Source organism: Tupaia chinensis, unplaced genomic scaffold (genome assembly GCF_000334495.1).
Source record: "Tupaia chinensis unplaced genomic scaffold, TupChi_1.0 Scaffold000627_1, whole genome shotgun sequence".
NCBI classification, from domain to species: Eukaryota; Metazoa; Chordata; class Mammalia; order Scandentia; family Tupaiidae; genus Tupaia; species Tupaia belangeri.
In genome coordinates this window covers 3,635,219-3,656,002 of record NW_006160147.1, presented here as the reverse complement: position 1 = coordinate 3,656,002, position 20,784 = coordinate 3,635,219, and the positions used below count along the sequence as shown (strand labels likewise).

The window sequence follows — 20,784 nt, the reverse complement described above, 5'->3', positions numbered from 1 at the left end:
CCATAATGCTATGGGTGAACCTCAAAAACATCATGCTAAAAGCCAGAAATAAAAGGCTACAAGTGGCCCAGGCTCTGTGGCACCGTCAGCAGTGTACTGGACAAGAAGCCACATGCCAGCCATGTTTGAGTTCCCTGTTAGATCACCCTGAACACACACGGAGAGTATGTGCACACACCCAGGACCCTGGCAGGCTGGAGGACTACAGGAAGGGGAGGTGGCCTGACCAAGTCCTGTGGAGGGGTTCTCCTCTCTCATGGGAGCTGCGTCATGAATTAAAAAGTCTTTGGAAAAAATGGAATTAAAGTACAAGTTTATTATTTTTTTTAAAGGCTGCACAGTGAATGATTCCATTATATAAAATAACTAGAACAGTTAAATCCACAGAGACACAAAGCAGATTAGTGGCTGCCAGGGACTGTGGGCGGGAGAATGGGGAAAGACTGCTTAGCATGTTGGGGGTTCCTTTGGGTGATGAACATGTTTTGGACCTTGTCTGAGGTGACAGTCACACAGCCTGGGTGTGGAAGGCAAGGGTCCTCTGCTGACCTGGCCTGCAGCTCCAGCCAGTGTCCCATGACAGAGGGTCTATGGCAGGGAGGGTAGCTGGGCCTGTGGCCTGACCCCATTAGCCAGGGCTGGGGCCACAGGCCTTGTCCTATACAAAGACTAAGGGCCAAGAAAGAATGTTCCAGATGAACCAGAGCTGGACCTTTCCTTCCTCCTTCAAATTCCTCTTCCTGCTCCAATGAGACTCACCCTGGCCCATGCATATCTGGCAGTACCCCCTCCACACGGCCTTGGTGGCCCGGCAGCCGCGCCTCCCTGACCCTGCTCAGCGACACTAAGTGAAGCTGGATTAGGCACTTCGCCAGATTACAGGAGCTGCCGGGTCAGAGCTCCCCAGCCCCATCTCTGTGGCATTCCCGGGGCTCCCACCTCCTTGCATCCTTGTGTTAAGCTGGCCCCACTCACAGGGCACCTGCTCTTCCTTGCACACCCATCTGGAAGCCTGAACCACAGTAGAGGTACAGGGTGGGCAATGTTAGAACAAAGTGTCCGGGCTTTAGTGACACTTTGTGGGTGAACGAAGGGAAGGGTACTAGCCAAGTGAACTGCAATATGAGTCGTGACCTCTTTCTCCAGTGATACAAGTGCATCCGTCATTCTTCAAGATGGACCATAGACGGGCCAGCAGGTGGCATGGGTCAAAGGTGCTGGTTCCCACATGGCCGACCATAGTTTGAGTCCCAGACTTGGTGGCTTTCTTTTTCACTTTTCCTTTCTCTCTCTCTCTGGTCAAATTAAAAAATAATAATAACAACAAATGGAATTAAATAAATAATTATTTCTCTTTTTTTTTTCTTAAATAAAGATGGACCATAGAGACCAGGACCACTTGCATGGAGTGCACATGCCACACCCGTGCTCCCAGAGCACAAGCCTGCAGAGGGTGCTGCACCTGTGACCCCACACCCTGGGGCAGGGAGCCCCTGCGCTGATTCATGAGAGCTCCTGCTGGGGTGCCCACAGCAGGGTGACAGGGAAGAGAGGCCCTTCCTGTCCCAGTTATCTGCTCTGGAGTCAGAAAGACAATGTTAAGGTTACTCTTAGACTAGAATATGAAAAAGAGGAGGAGGGGCAGAAAGGAAAGAAGGGAGGGAGGGAGGGAGGGAGGAAGGAGGAGGAGACCTTTGGGCCTCTCTTCAGGAAAGCAGGGCAGCCCTGTCATCCTGAAACAATGGGTGTCAACCCTGACTTGCCTGTGCATCTGGCCACACAGGGCAAGGCCGCATAGGCAGGTCAGTTCTTGTGGGTCCAGGCCTCACAGGCAAGTGTGGCCAGGGGCTGTCAGGCCTGGGTGACTCAGCAGACACGTGCATGCTCTAATCTGCTGACAGCTGCCCCGTGACTCTGATTTCAGGGCCTTCTCGGGATGGAGAGCAGAGCCCCTTTTCCCACTAATTCCCAGACCAGGATGGAGGGGGACCCATTGCTAGCTAAACGCCTTCAGGAGAGGGGCAGTTGAACCTCACGGTGAAGCCAGGAGGGAGGGAACCTGGAGTCCCACACACTAGCTGCACACCCCGCTGCAATTTCAACCCTCCATCCTGAAGGCGAGGGGTCCCAACTCCGCATGCACAGCCTTGCTAGGCCACTGGTGCTCTCTCTTTAGTTTTTGCTATAGGGCACGTATACTCTCTGGAGAGAGACAGAGAGTGAGAGACAAAGCATGCCCCATGGGGGATGGTCACACCACAATCCTTTCTCCTCCACCTCTCCCTCCTTTCCGGATTTAGGGCACACACACACGCACATGCACCCAACGTGTTCCTCAACCCATCGGGTTTGAGACTTGAGCCACTCAGTCAGCCATGTGGGACCCAGCCACCTTAACCACCATGCCACCTGGCTGGCCCCTGCTGGTTCTCTCTTCCTGATGGACAAATGTGGGCCAGACCCAAGCACTCCTGGGAGGGTGGCATGGAGGTGGTAGGGAGCCCACCCAGTGGACCCAGTGGTGCCTGGGGCCCAGGGGGCAGGGAGGCAAATGCTCACTTAACGGGCCCACTGGGGTGGGGGCAGTGTGTATACCTGGGTCTGTTCACCTGGGACAGAGTGGGTGAAAAGGCAGGTGCCCTCACTGACTTCATGAGGTGATGAGGGGATTCCAGGGTGCAGACTACAGGGAGACAGGAACACATGCATCCTTCCTAGCAGCCCCCTGCCTCAGGCTGTGTGCAGCTCCCACCTCCCACCCCACACTTGGGCACTGGGTGTGGGCTTGCACCCACACTCTGCGGCCGAGTTCCTCTGCCTGCCCTGAGCCTGAGGGCTATTCTCCTGTGGAGACCCTCCCTTCATCCAGTCTTCGGCTTCTGGCTCTTTTCTTTCTGTTTCCTTTCCTGGGTGCTCATCAAAACTATTCAGGACGCCCTCCCCTCAACCCCTTCGGCCCAGCCCTGCTGTGAACAGAGCACTTTTGTCACGCCAATGCCCTGTGCTCTTCTTGTCTTCCTCCACACAGACCCCCCGGCGGGAAGGGGGGCTGAAGCTGCCCTCTCACCATGGGGTTGTCTCCATGGTTCATGCTTGGAATCATCTGGAAGCTCTACATGCCCGCACACCTGGCTCCTTCCAGACTCTCCCCGCGTCACTGGGATCATTGCTCACAGACCTTCCCACTCCCCTCTCCCTGTCACCGCTTCTCCAGAGAAGTGACCACAGCCAGGAATGCTCCTCCCACGCCACCCAGCTCCCCTGGGCCACGCATGCTGGTTTCCGGTGGCATCTTTGTCAGGATGCACAAGGCATCGGTCCGTACTGACCAAGGGGCTCCCAGCACTTGCCGGCCCAAGGCCCCTCCCTTCCCTCACCCGCAAGTTCGCTGCGTAACCCAGCCAGAGAGCAAGCTTGGCCCACCTGACGACCTGCAGAAACGGCGTTCTCCCGCCCACAATCCCACCCCCACCCCACCAGTGGACCCCTCACTCACTCGTGGCCTCACCTGTGCAGGCACCGTGTCCCGAAGCCGTGCTGGTGACGAGGTGCCCGAGGCTCGAAGGGCCCAGCTGTCGGAGGGCTGTGCCAGGCCCCCAGGGTCACAGACCCTGGGCAGCGCCGGACTTGCCACGGGAAGCCGGGGCCTGCGAGCAGGTGTGCCTGAGCCCCCAGGTTCTGCAGCCGCCATCTCCCGTCTGAGGCCAGCCCAGGGATTAGGGGCGGATTGCTCTGCAGGATTTCCCCTCCCCCGGGGCTCACGGGCTGCTCCTTCCCTTCTGGCAGGGGACACGGAAGATCACCGAGCGAGCGGGCAGGCCCGTGCTCTGATGAGGTGCCCCTCCCTAAGACCAGCCGCTGCTGGTGCCCGAGGATGCCCAAATGTGCTGGGCATCGGCTGTGTGTGCACACTCACGCGGACCCAGAACAACTGTGCACCTGCGCTGTCCAGCAGCCGGATGTGCCCCACCAGCCTGCTCCCGTCACGTGTGTCCAGACAAGCCTCTCACACAGCACACGCTCACAGACCCCTTGCTTCCTCTTAGAGTGGAGGAGTACCTCCCAGCCAGGCTTTTGGCAAAGGAAGCAGGTCTCCAAAGCAAAGCCAAGGAGACTAGAGCCTGGATGGGGGCTCCTTGGCCATCCTAACAACCAGCCCCACCCAGAACCCTCGCCCTCTCTCCCTGCTGCCCTGCACCCCCAAGGAGGCCTCCCTCCTCTAATCATCCGGGCAGTAATCAAACCACAGCTAGCCTGCTCAGGGAACTCCTCTGCCCTGCGACCCCAGAAATCCACTCTTAGCTCTGGACACTCCTGTGGCCACTTCTACACTAGCTTCTGCTTCCCCTCCCACAGCACTGCCTAGGCAAATACACCCAAGACAGAACAGGATGGCAAACTCACAGCAGTCTCTTCCCCCTTGGACTTCATGACAGCGCCAGCAGGAAATCCTGACAGTGGCCAGCAGAGGGAGCCAGAGGTCCACAGTAGAGAAGAGCCAGCACCGAGGCAGGGCTGGGTGGCCAGTAGTCCTGGGCCTGCCGAGTCTCTAATGGCAGCTTCCCAAGGGGTCTCTAATGGCAGCTTCCGGAGGCAGAATCACCGTTCAAAGATGTGGATTCTGCACTCACTTGTGCCTGGCAAGGGACTTGGAGCTTAAATACTGAGCATCAACATGGATCACGGTGATGGGGCAGTCCCAAATTCAAGAAGGTGCCATGAGATAAGAAGGGCCCAGTGCTATCTCCGGGGGCCGGTGCCAGACTTGCAGCCCAGATCACCAAGATCGGGAGTCCCCACACCCTGGGCTCATGGAAACCGTACAAATATTTGTGGTGGCTGATGCCTTGGGGGTTGTGAGGACAGGAGCCTGCCAAAAGCATAGGTCTCAAGGTCTGGAGCCAGTTCTGACCTGAAGGGTCAGGAAACACTTTGGGCAGGCCCCACCCCTGCAAATGCTCTCCCTCCTATGGTGCTCTGTCTTTATACTTTGGCATTAAACACTGTTCCTCTGGCATAAAGGTCTTGCTCCCATATAATACTGTAAGGAAGGCGGGGATCATAGCTTATGTCTACCTGGGCCCTTGGCTCTGCCAACTCTAAGACTGACCCGCCCTCAATATCTGCACTGGAGAACGACTCCTTTAGCTGCAGTGGAAGACAGGAGTCTATTGCAGTTCTGTCCTAGGTAGCAAGACACACCTTTCCTGGCCCCTCCTTAGGCCCCACCAAGCTGAGAATTTTAACCTTTTCTTCTAAGCAAGAAAGAAGAGGAAGAGGAGGAGGAGAACGCAGAGGCAGCAGGAGTCTGGGCGTGGGAAGGGGGTGAGTGAGCAGAGCCCTGGGCTCTCTGCAGGAAAGGTCTCACTCCCCAGGCTGCCTGGGATCACCAAGGCCCAGAAACAGCAGAGAGGTTCAGGCAAGGCCACGTGGTACCTCCAAGATGATGCTGGAGAGAGGGTCCCCCAACTCAGGCATCTGGCATCTCCCTAATGGGAGGTTCAGCGCCTCTCCCAGAGCAGCTTACCCACCAGCGCCATAACTGAACTGTGCGAAACAGGAGCGGGGGAGCCAATAATCTGCTAAGAGAGTGGAATCGATAGGGACCAGGGGGATGTCTGTCAGGCAAGCCAGCAGGAGGGAGACGTTTTCTTCTGTGAATCTGATCATGTCTTTATACTGAGCAGGTCTATACTTGCTATGGGACATTGGCAGAATCACCAGAGGCTCTGAGGCTCGGCATCCACAGCTGCGATGGGAAGAGTGTGGAAACAGCTGGGGCCAGATGTGTCTGGCAGGGGGACGTGCTGAGGCTGGGCTCCCTGGGCGCTGGCTCAGTTTTTCAGCACTTAGGAGTCAGAAGACCTGGGTTGACTCCTTTCCTTGCCACTTGCTAACCACGTGGCCCTGACAGGCCCTGTCCCTGCTCCTTCACAGCTATAAGAGGTGACAGGAGCATCTGCAAAGCAGCAGCCTGGAGGAAGGGGCTGCAGAGATGAGACCAGGGCAGCCGGAGGTGGAGGCGTGGGGCCAGTCAGGGGTGCAGCAGTAAAACACAACGCCCTGAGAGGCTGACCAGTGCTGGAGGGTTCCAGGTTCGCATCGGAGATCTCCCTACATATGCTGGGCACGCGTGTGCCCGTGATCTGGGGCTGGTGCAAGCTGAGGGTGGATTGCAGCACTGAGACCTCAGCGGGGGAGCTGTATCACTGTCACTCTCACTCATGGGATAAAGAAAACTTTCAAGAGAGAGAGAGAGACGGGGAGCGTGAGTGACCTGAGCGTGAAGAGTCTCTGCCGCCGAGTCTCCATTTTCTGAGCTGCAAATGCCACATAGGATCAGGTCAGGGCTGCAGTGGAAGCGCATGACACAGCATAGTTTTTTTTTTTTTTTTTTTTTAATTATCTTATTCAGCTGTATTTATTTATTTATTTACTTATTTTAATTTCACCAGAGAGGAAGAGAGGGAGAAGGAAAGTGAGAAAGCAGGCTGCCGGGTCCAGACTCAAACTGTGGTCGGCGCCCTTAACCTCCACACCACCTGCCACCCCTGAGATTTATTATTTTTTTAAGAGAGACAGAAAGCGAAAAAATCATCCCCCAGGAGGAAGGGCCATACTGCAAGCCCTTCTTCATTCTCCTTGCAGGATCTTGCATGAATGCACATTCACCTGGTGTGAGTTTCAAGCTGCCAGGTCCAGGACTCGAACTGTGTCAGCCAGGTGGGAGTCCAGTGACATAACCACTATGCCATCTCTGGTCCCACATCATAGCTTTTATTAAAATGGATGAGTAGTCCTGAAGCTCCCCTAGCACATATGAAGTACACACACACCAGTGTTCCAGACAGTACCTGAAAGTCTTGGCCTGGAACAGTAATGCCAGACAAGCAGCTGCCTAATTGAGGAAAGTGGAGAGGGCGGCAGGCAGACCTGGGCAGAGCTGCCACATGCACTAAAGCCACAGGCTCTGGAAGGCCAGGAGCCACAACGCAAAGGAGTGTCGGGTAAACACCACCATGCATGCTTGCTAGGAAGTCTGCCCCCGCCGCCCCCCTCTGGCCTGGCTGAGGAGGAGGCCATATCTCCGTCAAGACAGGGTGGCACCATCAGGACCAGCAGCTGAGCTACGGCAGGGGGCTGTTGGCCTCCTCTACCCACCCTCCCAAGTGGAGCCTGAGACCAGGGGTGACAGATGGGCTCTCGTTGTCCTGGGAGGAGAGGCTGGAAGGAAGCCCGGGTGCTGGGCGCAGGCTTCTCTCTGCATGTCTGGCAGGTCTCCTTTACTGGGTTCCCCTTCAGTTCTTCCTTCCACATCCTTCTTCCTCTTTCTTTTATGCCATGCCACTTCTTTTTAAAATAAACTTTAAACATTAAATTTTCTTCTTTTCCTTTGTCTAGTTATTATTTATTTCCTTCTACCCCCCTTTTTTTCAATGTTTACTTATTTTATTCATGATAGAGAGTACATGTGCACATGAGCGAGAGAGAGAGAGAGAGAGAGAGCACAAGCTGGAGCCCGCCCTCCAGCTCCTTAGGATCTTACACAATGCAAGCACACACCCAGTGTACTTTCAGGCCAACCCAGGGATCTGAGCCCGGGTGGACCATGTAGCTTCCACTGCAGTTCAGTTTGTTACTGCCTGCACCACCCAGCTGGACCTGTTTCTGTTTGTTTGTTTGTTTTTAAGTTTAATTTAATTTAAAAATTGTATTCCAAGGTAGAGTCTCCGTTGTGGTGATCCGCTTGCCTCAGCCTGCCAGCTGGGACTACAGGCTCTACAGGTGCCACCACACCCAGCTGTTTTATAGGCAGGGTGTCATCACGCTGCCTGGGCCAGCCTCAAACTTGCAATTCTGCCTCTGCCTCCTGAGTCACAGGGATTCCCGCATACACCACTAGGCCTGCCATTGGAGTAGGATAAGGAATAGACCCTGGGCCTCCTGTGTGGTCCTCGCCTCTGGAGCAACCTCTCGGCTTCCCTTTCCTTTTTAGAATCTTCTTACTTACTTTAAAAAAAAAAAAAAAAAGGCAGCACAAACCACATACTCTGAGGGATGAGAAACCTGAGATATCCTAGGCTTTTGGAGCAAAGAACAACGCTGAGAAGCAGCCAAATTTAGTAGCTTAGAATGCAAGGTGAGGCCTCAAGAAAGCTGCTGTGAAAACCTCCCAGTGCAGGTTCCTCCCTGCAAGGCTGGCAGCTTCACTAACCTCTCGGCTTCCCTTTCCCCTTTTGAAAATTTTTTCTTTCTTTTAAAAAAAAAAAAAAAAAGGCAGCACAAACCACATACTCTGAGGGATGAGAAACCTGAGATATCCTAGGCTTTTGGAGCAAAGAACAACGCTGAGAAGCAGCCAAATTTAGTAGCTTAGAATGCAAGGTGAGGCCTCAAGAAAGCTGCTGTGAAAACCTCCCAGTGCAGGTTCCTCCCTGCAAGGCTGGCAGCTTCACTGATGCTCGCCAAGCCCTCTTAGAAAAGGAGGTTTGGCAAGTGGCCTTCATTCAGAGGTCCCTCCCCCAGCACTCACTTTCAAACACAGTCAGAGCCAATCTTCTTAGAAACCCGTCTTACCAAAAAGCCCTCTCCTCCCCTGTGGAAATTAGGAAGGTCCGCGTTCTTTGGCGTGCGTGAGGGCAGCTAAGGTGGGCACGTTTCCTAGCAGCATGTGGAGAGGCACAGCCACGTGAGCTGGGATGCAGACAGACGGGGCCAGCCTGGAGGGGCTGCAGGGCTGCACTGCATAGGCCAGGCCGCCTCTCAGCTGCTGCCAGGGGGATGGGACCCTGTTTCCCAGCTGTTGGTCATTGGCCTTTGGCCTGCTGCTGCTGTGTGAGGTGTCCTTGGGTGCAGACATGAGTCTAGATCCCGGGCAGTGGGGAGGACCACTTATCTAGGTCACTGCTAGGCAAATCAAAATTTGTGCCACGCAGATAGAAGAGACGGGTGATTTCATGCCTTTATGGGCACTGTTTCCCCAGAAGGGTGTACACTGGGAACAGGCCCATGAAGAAGTGACCCAGAGAGGATGCAGCCTGTCCTTTCTGGGCAATTTTTAGGAAGCAGAGTGCCCTCCACCCTACCCTAGTTGCCAAGAATAATTTAAAACGATTCCTGTCTAAAGGCAGACGACTGAGACAGAACTCTGTGGGCTCCTGCTGACTCAAGGGCTCAGAGCCTGCCGTGAGCTGATGTGATTGAATAAGAAACGTGTGTGAAAGCTCTCTGCAAACCGTGGCAATCTGTTCAACTGTGGATGCCAGGGGGGCCTTTCAAAGGGCCATGACCGGCACACGATGCCACGGAACCCCCAAGTCAGTAGACTTCTGATGCTGCCTTCTCAGGCAATGAAGAAACCTTATATAATGAAGTTAGTATTACAGCGCACTTGTCTTCCCAAGGCAGGGTTCGCCTTTCCAGCCACCCGAAGGAGGCCTCCTGGTCACGGTATCAGCCTGCATCTGACTGAGCTTGGCTGAGCACGTTGAATTATTCACTAGCTCTGGACACCCTGCCAGACCTGGGGTCCCAGGGGGTGGGGCGTCTGTGAGCTGTAAGGAGGAGAAAAGGGATGCAGTTTGAGAGCGCCCAGAGCCAGACTTGAGGAAGGTCAAAGAGGAGACAAGCGGCAGGGTGCAGGGGGCAACTGAGGCAGCCTCTGGAGGATTTGGGAACAGGGGCTAGAGGCGCTGAGAGCTGCCAGACAGGCTGCTTAAACGCCCTAGTGCCTGTCCTTGGAGACAGAAGGGAGGCGGGCGAGGGCTGCTGTCCCCAGAAGCTGCACTCTGGCCCCCAGCCCGCCACGAGAGCTCAGGGGAGTCCTTGGTTCCCGAGCCTAGAGGGAATGCGGTGGAGTGTGAACATCCATCTCCACTCTGTGTCGGCGGCCTGGCCCGTGGGTATAAACAGAGAAAGCCCAAGCTGCGCCTATGAGAAGCGAGAAGAGGCAGAGCGGGGATCAGGTTCACGGTGTCGTATTTCCATTGCCTCATCTGGCACCCGAGGGGACCCGGTCACGTTTCTCATCTCAGGGATGTGGCAGATCCAGGGAAGAATGTGCTCGGTAGCTGGGGAGACCCGTGCCAACTCCCATGGCCCACACCCACGTCAGCGGCACCGGCTCCTCACGGTCTGGAACCTGAGGCCAGAGCTCTTCTTGCTGCCGACATCAGGTTCACGGTGTCATATTTCCATTGCCTCATCTGGCACCTGAGGGGACCTGGGTCACATTTCTCATCTCAGGGATGTGGCAGATCCAGGGAAGAATGTGCTCGGTAGCTGGGGAGACCCGTGCCAACTCCCATGGCCAACACCCACGTCAGCGGCACCGGCTCCTCACGGTCTGGAACCTGAGGCCAGAGCTCTTCTTGCTGCCGACTGCTATCGGCTCTAGCATTGGGGGGCTGACACCCGAGCCCTGAGCACTCCTTCTGCTTGGGCAGTGCTGGACTGTGTCCAGGGGCGTTGAGGCTGAAGGGCGGATACCTGACCCACGTCTCCCACCTGTGTCTGGGCTGGCACCATCTCAGCCATGGGGCTACAGAGAGGCACAGGGGTCCCCTATGAGGTCTGGACCTGAGCTAGGGACAAGGCATGATCTCAGGCCTTGGCTAGGAACTTGGGTGCTACCGAATGTCACCCCCACCCTGGGGACTTCTCTACTTCTGGAAGCCAGAGCTCCTCTGGACAGCACTGATACCGTCTACCCAGAAAGTCAGGGCAGCCTCGGGGAAGAGGGCTCGGGGCAACTCCAGAGGCCAGCCGCCAGCTGGGGCAGTTAACTGCGCCCCAGTTCTGTGCTATATGCCAAGGGGGTGCTACAGCGCATGATCTCAGGTGTCAGTCCTCAGGCTAGGATGGTCCTCATTCTTCGGACAGGACCCCTCCAAGGAAGGGGGCTTCCCCTGAACATGAGGGATTCAAGTCAGACTGAAGGAAGAACTGGGGGCACACACGGGTCCACAGCTGTGCCGGGGTGCTAAGGCCCTTGGGAAATAGGGGCTTCGGATCCTTGACGCAGGAGGCAACGGTCCGCGGCAAGTTGCAGAGCTGCCCTGCTTGGCCTGCCAAGCAGCTGGGTACAGCGCTGGCTGGCTCTGCCTCTCCTCTGCCTGAGGGACCTTCCCATGCAGAGGAGATGGGGTGGGCAGGGGAGCAAGGAGCAGGCAGACCGCTGTCCTGCCCGGCTCCTGGTGTGAGGACAGGCTGGCAGAGACCTGGCATGCAGCTGTGGGATGCTATGGGACTCCGAGGGGTGCATTTGTGTGAATGGACTGAACGAACCAGCCGGACCCTAGAACAAAGCCCTTCCACCTCTCACGTAGCCAGGCCTGCGAGCTCGGGCACATCCGGGACCCCGGGCTGGATGGTCCGCCTCCCCAGCTGCGAGGGGACATGTCTAGAAACCTCTCTCAGCCGAGCCGGCCCCACCCAACTCTGGACCAGCAGATTGCCAGACACAAATAAACCAGGACCACTGGGCAGCTGCCAATCTCAGTCTTCCTGGCAGGAGCCAAGGGCTAAGGGCGGCCCCCCACTTGCCATGGCTCAGAGTAAACAAGGGTGTCTATTTGTGCCAGGGCAGAGGAGCAATCTTGTTGGATAAATCTGCTGAGGAGAGTCCCGGGAGGACTGGATGAGGTCTGCTCGGGTTTAGGTGATGAGCAAACCCTGCCGGTTTCCCCGTCTGGGGCCTAGAGATAACGCCTCCATGAGGCCATGGGGAAGGACATCGTGGCTCCCCCTCGCCACTCGCCTGCCCAGCCACCTGGCAGCTCTTGGCCCTCCAAGGCCAGGGGCAGTGAGTGCGCCCATCAGTAGAAGGTCTCCTGCTCCAAGGACCTCCTCAGTCTCTTGAGGCTGCCCACATGCGGCTCAGCCCACTGGGCTGGAGGGAGGGGTGGCTGGGCAAGGGCAGGGCTGGCCCGCAGAGCTGCCGAGGCCCAACACCTCTGCATTGCCCACTCCCCACACCCTCCAGCTGGGGTGCTGCACAAAGCCGGGGACAGCGAGAGTGGGAGGGGGCCTGGGGCAGGTACAGAGAGGTCTGAACAAGGCCGAGGGGAAGCTATGCCCTACCAGGCACGGGAGAGGTGGGAGGAGGAATATGAGACTCTGACCCTACATGTTCCAGGAACTGCTGCTCAGAAAGGAGAAGGGGATGTGCCCTCTCCGCTTCCTGAAGAACCAGGTGGACCAACTTTGTCTGCACTGGACTTACAGAGACCCCTTCCCCAGCCCGCGGCCTGGTTCCCCAGAGGTTAAGACAACACAGACAGGGAACTGGGTGTCCCCTGCGATGCGCTGGTGCACCAACAAATGACTAAGTTTCCCCTGTACAATGGAAGAGAGAGGGTGGTCACCACCTCAGCGTCACACAGCAGAAAGCACAAGGGCGGGGCTGAGATGACATTTTGTTTGTTTTGACAAGGAAACCATTGAGGGCACAACACTAAAGACAGCCAGCGGCCTAGAGGGTGGCCAGGGCTGAGCTGAGTCCCTCTGTCTCCTGTCACACCCTGTTCCCCTCGGGTTCCAGGTCCCCTTTTCTCCTAGGGTGGTGGGGCCTTGCGGGCCTTTCCAGGCCAGCTGAGGGCTCAGGCTGCCTCCAGGGTGTTTCGGCAACTCAGCCCCTGACTCGGCCCCTGAAAGCCAGCTGGTGAAAACGAAACAATGGCAAGGGGTGTGGGGAGTGGGGAGGCTTATGAATTAAAAATAGATGCTAGTAATCGCCAGGGAGCTCGCAGCGAGCATGTGGGGCTGTGTTTACTAGAGAGAGAAGAATGCCGCCTATTCATATCCAGAGACCAGGGCTTCCCATACCAGCCGGTGGCCTCTGGATCTGGGCAGTCAGCTGACAGAGCAGGGTTCGCCCACGCCTGGGAGACCCCTATCCTCTGGGATACGGAAGCATCTCTCTCTCCTCACACCCCTAGGGCCACACCCATTCCCAAGAAGGACAGCTCTAGGTCAGGAAAGCCTACAACTGATGGGGAGGTAAAGGGAGTCACCCTCCTTGGGCCCAGAAAAACCTACACCTATGCATGTTGCATCAAGAGGTCTCTGGTCGGGACCAGCAGTTGGCGTAACAGCTATGTCACTGGACTCCCATGTAGTCGACCACAGTTCAAGTCCCAGACCCAGTGGCTTAAACTCACGCCCACAGTTCAAGTCCCAGACCCAGTGGCTTAAACTCACGCCGGGCGTGTGTGTGTGCATGCCCAAGATCCTAAGAGGAGAATGGAAGAGAAGGGATTGCAGCGTGACCATCCCCCATGGAGGGTGATTTCTCGCTTTCTGTCAGTCTGTCTCTCTCTGTCTTTTTGGTGAGTGCATGCACCCTATAGTAAAAACCTCTCCAAATAAATAAATAAATAAATAAGAGGTCCCTGGTCATTTTAGTGACTTTAGATCCCAGCCAGGTCTTGTAGACAGACTAGAAACACAGGATCCAGTCTCCTCACTGGGTGTCATAAGCAAGCAGTCTCTTGGTTCCTCTAGGCCTCAGTCTACTCATTTGCAAAACGGAGATAATGCTTCATAGATAAGTTCTTAAGATTCACCAGGCAGTGCATGTAACAAAGCTGACAGTTCCAAATAAGGACACAGAGTTATAGGAGCCACCATGTTCCTCACGGTCCCTGGGAATCACCCCCAAGGCAAGTCATCCAAGCATGTGATCTTCCATAGGCAGCGAGAAAAGAATCTTCCCTTCCCTCCAGAGAGCTCGGGGACAGCGTGAAGACCAAACACATGGAAAGTCACATGGAAAAGCCCCACAGAGGAGCTCCGGGGTGCCCAGGCGTGCCCCTGAACTCCTGGGCAGCAAAGACTGCTGACCCTTTGCCAATCTTCACGGGAACCTTAGATAACCAGAGGCTACAAGGTCTAAGTTTCCTTCCTGCCTCCTTCCTCATAAAACAGTTGCAATACCAGAGTCCCTTGCTTGACTGGATTTTCCTAATTTGGTTTTAAAACCCCCTGACTCACCTGTCAGGGGGGCCTGTCCGCTGCTGCTGCACCCAGAGTGCTTGCTCAGTGAGGGCTGAGCAACCTGGTTCATTCTGAGGGGCCCTTCCTTTCAGCCAACGCAACCAGATCTCAGGCCTAGAAGAGTCTTCTCCCCCGTGGAAGCCAGGCTTGCAAATGGTCCTGTCCCATGTTTAAAATACTATCTATACACTGACAACTCCCAAATTTATGCCTCCGGCTTGGATCTCTCCCCAGGACTCCAGACTCGTACATCTGACTACTTAACTTGGCACTTCCACGTGGATGTTTAATAGACATCTCAAACTGAAGGTATCCCAAACCTGCCGATTTCTGCCCCCCATGGCCCTTGCCAAACACCTGCTCCATGTGCTGGCTTCGCCAACTCAATTACTGGCAAGTTCTTCTTTCCAGCTGCCAGGCTGGAAACCTGCAAGCCGCCTTTGATTTCTCTTTCTGTCATGCCCCATATCCAATCCATCAGAAACCTTTGTGGCTTGATCTTTGCAGCCAATTCAGAATCCGGCCCCTTTGTCCCACCTCCACCCGTCCTACCACGGTCTCAGCCCTGGAACAGTCCAACGGCTTCCTAACTAGCCTCCTTGCTCACGCCCCAGCTCACTCTGGGTAGACACTCTGCAAGCAGCGGCCACAGCGATCTTTTTCAAAAAGTGATCATTCATCTGTACAAACCTTCTGGTGACTTCTCATCTCACTCGAAGAAAACAATAATCACCAGTCCTGTTTGGGGCCTACTGGGCCCTACTTGATTGGCGGCTCTGCCCACTCCCTCCTTCCCTCCCCTCACACCTTGCCTAATTCTCTACTTCTATTCTATACACTCCACTAGTTCACTGCTGTCACACCAGCCTTCTCATGGGTTCCTCGAACACCCTAAACACATTCCTACCTCAGGGCCTTTGCGCACACTGGTCTGTCTCCCTGAAATGCTCTTCATCAGGGAGGCACATGATTCACTCCTCCGTATTAGCAGAGAGGCCTTTTCTGACCAACCTGTTCAAACAGCAAGTCCACCCCCACCAATCTCTGCCTCCTCACCTTGCTTTTCTTTTGCTTCTTAGCCCTTGTTACCACTGAACGTATTAGGTAGTCATTTATGTAATGGTTGTCTCTTCCCATTAGGATGTAAGCTCCCTGAGCACAGGGGCTCTGCTTTAATTCACAGCCGTGTCCCCAATGCCTGGCACATAGCAGATGCTCAATAAATAGTCGTTGAACGAGCGGGAAACAGGGAGGAGACACACAGTGAAAATGTTCAGTGCGCTGCCGGAGAAAGGACGGGGCAGCTGCTGACTTGCTGGCTGGTCAGGCGAGGCTGTCATTGGCCACAACCCTGTGGGAAGTCCTTTCTTCTTGAAATCTAGAACCAAGGTCATTCATGGAACACATGAAATGGCTCAACAGGTGGCAGTCAGAAACAGCTGGAAAATCATCTCAAGGGTGCTGGTTATGCCCGAGCGTGGTCTGAGGATGCCCAGTGTGGAACACAGTGGAGGCTGTGCCTCATCACCACCTATGGCTCCCAGCTGTGCGGCGTGGCAGAAGGGGCCCTAGCTTGGGGCAGCAAACCCGGGTTCAAGCGCCTGCTCTGTCACTTCGGAGCTTGTGGCCTTGAGCAAGTCATAGCCCATCTTCGACGCCACTTCCTATCAAAACGTGGGGTATCCCCACTTGACTTCTCTATCTCACACAACTGTTCTAATCAACTCACAAGGTGCTGTCTACGAAAGCACCTCCTAAGTTGAAAAGTGCAAAAGCAAACCTGAGCAGCCGAGCAGCGCCAGGCACACAGCGTACACACAAATATTTGCTGAATGAATGAACTTGCACACGTATCCAAGTGTCAACACGCACAGAACTTGAGAAACCGTGCATGTGAGGGAAATTCGGGGTCCCACGTGGGGAGATGTATCTGCTCCACGGTAGAAAGAACTTTATGCCCGAGTTTCCTTGGAAACCATGATACTAACAAACTTCCTAGGCCTCCTGTCCCCAAACGGAGGACTCTCTGGTCAGTCATCATTTCTCCCGCTCCCCTTCCCCTCCACTCAGGAAGCCTCCTGGCTGCAGTCGGGGGAACACGGTTCACCTGCGGGCCCTCAGCTCCACTTCCCCAGGGGCCCCCTCTCACCCAGAAGACTCTTCCTCCCACATTCCATGCACTCTGGTGCACGACCAGCATCCTACACACCCAGTGTTGCTCTGGGAGTCACCTGCACCCTCATGGACAGGCCTACCCTCCCCTGAGGCCCTCGCCTTACCCACCCCTGCCCTCCACTCACCAGAGCCACCTGCTGCCTCCCTCCCAAACATCTCCCGCTCCACGTCCCCTGGTTCCCAGGCTTGGCATCTTGCATCTTAGGCAGTCACAGGACCAGCCTAACCTCTCAGCTCCTGCCCTCTTAAAAGAGTCCTTTCCTGGGGCCAGCAGATGACGTAGCAGTTATGGCACTGGACTCCCACACGGTCAATTGTGGTTCGAGTTCCAGACCCAGTGGCTTGAAACTCACGTTGGACGCGTGTGCTTGTATGTCCAAGATCCCAGCAGGAGAATGGAGGAGAAGGGATTGTGGCGCAGCCATCCCCCCTAGGGGGTGATTTCTCACTTTCCCTCTCAGTGTCTCTGTCTCTCTCTCTCTAGCCTATGCACATGCCCTAAGGAAAAACCTCTACCCCCCCCAAAAAAAATGTATCCTTCCTCGTCTGCTATGCTCTATCAGTATACCCCAACCCGTCTTTTCTATCCCACCCCCAAAATCTTCTCATTTATTTTTAGCATTTAATTATTATTATTATTATTTTATATTTTGTTATAGGGCAAAGAGAGAGAAAGAGAGGGAAAGTGAGAAGGCAAGCTGCCACGTCCAGCACTTGAACTGCATGCAGTCAGCCATGTGGGAGTCCAGCGCCTTAACCACTACATCACCTGCTAGTCCCCTTCCCCCAAAATCTTAAACTCCAAAGGCCTCTCCTGCCTCTCCTCTTTATAGCTCCTCAGCTCCTTTCAAACCCCCATCTCCTTCCCCCGTGTGCATTCACCTTCTCTCATCCCGCCCCTTCTCTGCCAGCTCAAGCTTTCAGGGATCTAACCTTCTGAGCGCTGTCTGACCCAACCCCGACTCCTTTGTCACTCTTGACCTTCCAGCACGTTCCCAGCAGCCCTCACCCCTGGTCAGTCTGTTAGCCCTTCAGCTCTGCCCCTGTGCTCCGGCAGCTGAAGACCACTTGGGGAAGACATGCCACAATACCAGGTGCTGTCAGCATGACTGCAAGTCTCCGCCCCAGGCCTCTGCACCAGATGCTACCCACATGTGCCTGCCCAGAGCCTCGCTCTGCTGCGACACACCGTCCTGCCTCCCTGGGCCAGCCCACGTCCCTCCCCCACTTTCTCCAAAAACAGTCATACTTCTGGTTGTATCCCAATGAAAATGAACACCAGGCGAGGAATTCTGCCTCCCAGAGGTGACCTTCTATGTGACCAAGAGGGACCCTGACTCTTGGGTCTCGTCCCCTCTCACCTGCTCACTGAACTCACCGCAATGACAACTGTCCCCCCTCACTGCTATCTTCAGTCTCTCCCTAACACGGCCCTTCCTGATAATGCATAGGTGCTAATGCTCCTCCCCTCCTGGAAACCCAGCAGGAACGGCCTGCCTCCGCCTGCTGTCCTAGTGACCCCTCCTCCCCAGCCAGGCCACCCAACTGCCTCCACTTCCACTACCTCAGTCCACCGGGACAGGCTCTTGCCCCAAGCCCAATTCTGCTGGTGCACTTCCCCAATCTGGACCTGACTGCCACCTCCACTGCACTTCCCTCGGCTGACTGTCTCCTCCTCCTCCTCCTGGCTCAGTCATCTCTCCCAGGTTCACTCTTACACACCTGGAGGCTCCCTTTCAGGCCTAGGCCTGGCTGTCCCCTTCTAGATCAGATCATCTGTCCTTGACCTTCTTTCACCTGACACATGCCCTGTTGAGGATCCCATCCACGCCCACTATTTCCACCTCCCAGGGGCACTCCCAGGGTGTTGGCCTAGCCCAATTGCTACCCCAAAAACCTGACCGCCGGGTGGTCTTCTCTACTTAGACAGCTCCCAAAGGCATCTGCAACCCAGCAGGTCCCAAACTGAACTCCGCCCAAAATGTGCCCCTTCTCCCATGATTCCTCAGCTTGAGAATGTCCGCATCCCCGATGCTGCTGAGTCAGGAACCTCGGTGTCATTCACTGCTCCTGCCCTTCCTGCTCCCCAGACCACGCTCTCACCTACACTGACTCTGACTCCCCAGTGTTTCCCAAACTTGTCTCCCCGCCATCCCCACCACTGCTGCCTAGACTGCAAAAGCTCCACAAATAGTTTCCTTGACTCCACCCTGGCCCCCTTTCCGATCTCTGTCTACACTGAGACCTGAGGGACCTCCTCCCTCAAGTTTCCTGCCTAACAGCCTTCGAAGGCTTCACGCAGCTCCCAGACTCAACATGGCAAAGCCTGTGTGATCTGGCCCATCAGTCTCTGAAAGTCCTGGATGCTCCAATCACAATGAACCCCTAGGAGCCCCGGCACCAGCTCACGAGCTTCTGTTCATGCTATGCCCTTCATTCCCCCTTCCCCTGGTCTTCCCTGGCCAAATTATACACCTTCATTGAGGTTCAGTTCAGTGGCTTCTTCCAGAAGGTCTTGGCCAACTCTCTCTCTCTCCTCTTACTGCCCACTCTCCCCTGAAGGTCCCTAGCATGTGCCACCACCTTATCCCCCTGCCCTGTCCATTTACCCATCTGTCTCTTCTCTAGACATGCCTACCATGAGACACACCACCAGCATGTCCATTCTCATAGCACATAATCAGCACTCAAGAAATATTTGTCACATGAATAAACAAGGGAAAAATAAATTGATGAAGTGCCAAACTAGCTTTTCTCCTTTCCAAACAGCGCTTCGTGAATTTCTCCCCTCCCTTGTATGGCTGGCAGTAACCAAAACAATGCTGTGTTCACTCTCTTCCAAGTATTTGCACATACCAGCTCATTTCATGCTGCAGCACCTCTGCTGAGATTAACTCCACTTTTGGTTGGTTAAACTAAGGTACAGAGAGGTTGAGTGACTAAAGCAATGAGGAAGTGGCAGAACCAGAGATGGTTCAAGTCTGTGCTTCCAACTATCACACTTACTGCCTCTTCATAGCAGGTTTAATGAAAACAAACCAAAATCAACATCAGCTTGAGCAAAATATCATTCTGGGGAAAACAAACAAACAAAAACAAACCCTAAGCAAACAAAAATATAGCCACTTGGGGGATCATCTCTTCTTTTTGGCATAGTCATACTTCTGACTCAACCAGCACAGATAACTCTGCAGATGGCATGATGTCAGCACGCAAGGTAGGGCCCCAGGTCAGCTCTCCCAGTCCCAAGCCGGCGCCCTCAGCAAGTGGCCTGTGCCACTGAGTTGGCCCCCCGCCCTCTTGTCCCCCCTCACCTTGTCGCTGATGCCCTCGGCCTCCTCAGCCAGGAGGTACACGTTGCTGCCCTCGGCCAGCAGCAGGGCAGTGTCAGTGGTGGAGGAGGAGCGGGGCCGGCACTGGTGCTGGTGCAGGATGGCGGCCAGGCTGCTGTCCTGGGGAGCCTTGCGCAGCAGGTGGGGGCTGCCGCGCTGAGGCTCCAGGGAGCTGCTCTTGGTGCGCCGGCTGCTGCCCCCGCTGCCGCTGTGCAGGCTGGCACCCCGCTTGATGGAGGGCCGGGAGCGGATCTGCTGTAGCACGCGGTTGAAGGCGGTGGGCCGGGCGGGCAGGTCGTGCAGGGACATAGCATAGGAGACGCGGTGCATCTCCGGGGAGCGCTCCTTCTCGTCCGGGGAGTCATGGTCCGACATGCCCTGCTGCTGCTGCTGGGAATCCTGAGACGCCTGGTGCTCCCTCTCCCGTGACCGGCGGCGGCTGTGGAACAGGTGCTTCAGGCCGTGGCCAAACATGGAGCCCTCTGAGAGCTGCTGGATTTTCTTAAGGGGGAGAGGTAAAGAACTGTGGTGAGAGGACAGCTTCCGAAGGCCTAGTCAGCTGGGGTTGAATGGGAAGGGTCTGTCCTTGGAAGACTAAGGTACTGACTAGAGCTGCCCAAAGCTGGAGGATCCCCACAGATGACCTCTTACTCCTACAAGGTCACCTTGCAAAACCCAGGCCCATACTTTCATCTCCAAGGAAATGCACTCCTCCAGCTTCCTCTCGGGATGTTCCCAATCAAAACGCGGGTTTGGGTTCTCTAGGAAATACGCTCTCCAGACTTCCGTCTACAGCTGAGTTGTACACACAGGTCTCGCTTGGCTCACAACGAGGTTGTATCTCTCTAGACTGATCCCCCGCACCAGTCCTTCCCTCCTTCTAAGTTCGACTCTCCTTCAGGCTGCCCTGGCCCTTTCAGACCATCCCATTCCAAAGACGCCTCATGTATCTGGGAAAATCAGGAAGATACAGTGAGGTCATTCTGTTCTGCAGACACTGCTAACCACCCACCCTGTATCTCTTCCCCTTTCTTTCTTACTGACCAAACTGCAAAGGCTTAATGCACCTTGTTAAAAACTCCTGCTGTGGGACTGGCAGGTAGCGTGGTGGTTAAGGGTGCGAGACTCCTACATGGCCAACTACAGTTCAAGTCCCGAACCTGGTAGCTAGCTTTCTCACTTTCTCTCTCTCTCTTACTCTAGTCAAATTAAAATAAATAAAGTTAGATAAAAATAATTCTTAAAGAAAAAAAAAAAAAAAAAAACACTACTGCCCACAACA

At 55.1% G+C, this 20,784-nt stretch overlaps 1 protein-coding gene across 4 annotated transcripts in view; it reads right to left on the bottom strand.

Annotated features, from left to right (window-relative positions):
* The window catches only part of TMCC2 (transmembrane and coiled-coil domain family 2), a 42,291-nt gene that overhangs the window by 7,757 nt on the left and 13,750 nt on the right, over window positions 1-20,784 (bottom strand). For 2 of the 4 annotated variants that reach the window (XM_006159243.3, XM_006159244.3), the window contains exon 2: window positions 19,485-20,003. In XM_006159243.3, the coding sequence (XP_006159305.1) occupies window positions 19,485-20,003 (519 nt within the window). Of the gene's footprint in view, window positions 1-3,508; window positions 3,707-4,404; window positions 4,639-19,484; window positions 20,004-20,784 lie in introns of those variants that run through there. The other 2 variants (XM_014591952.2, XM_027776062.1) reach the window with 2 other exon arrangements.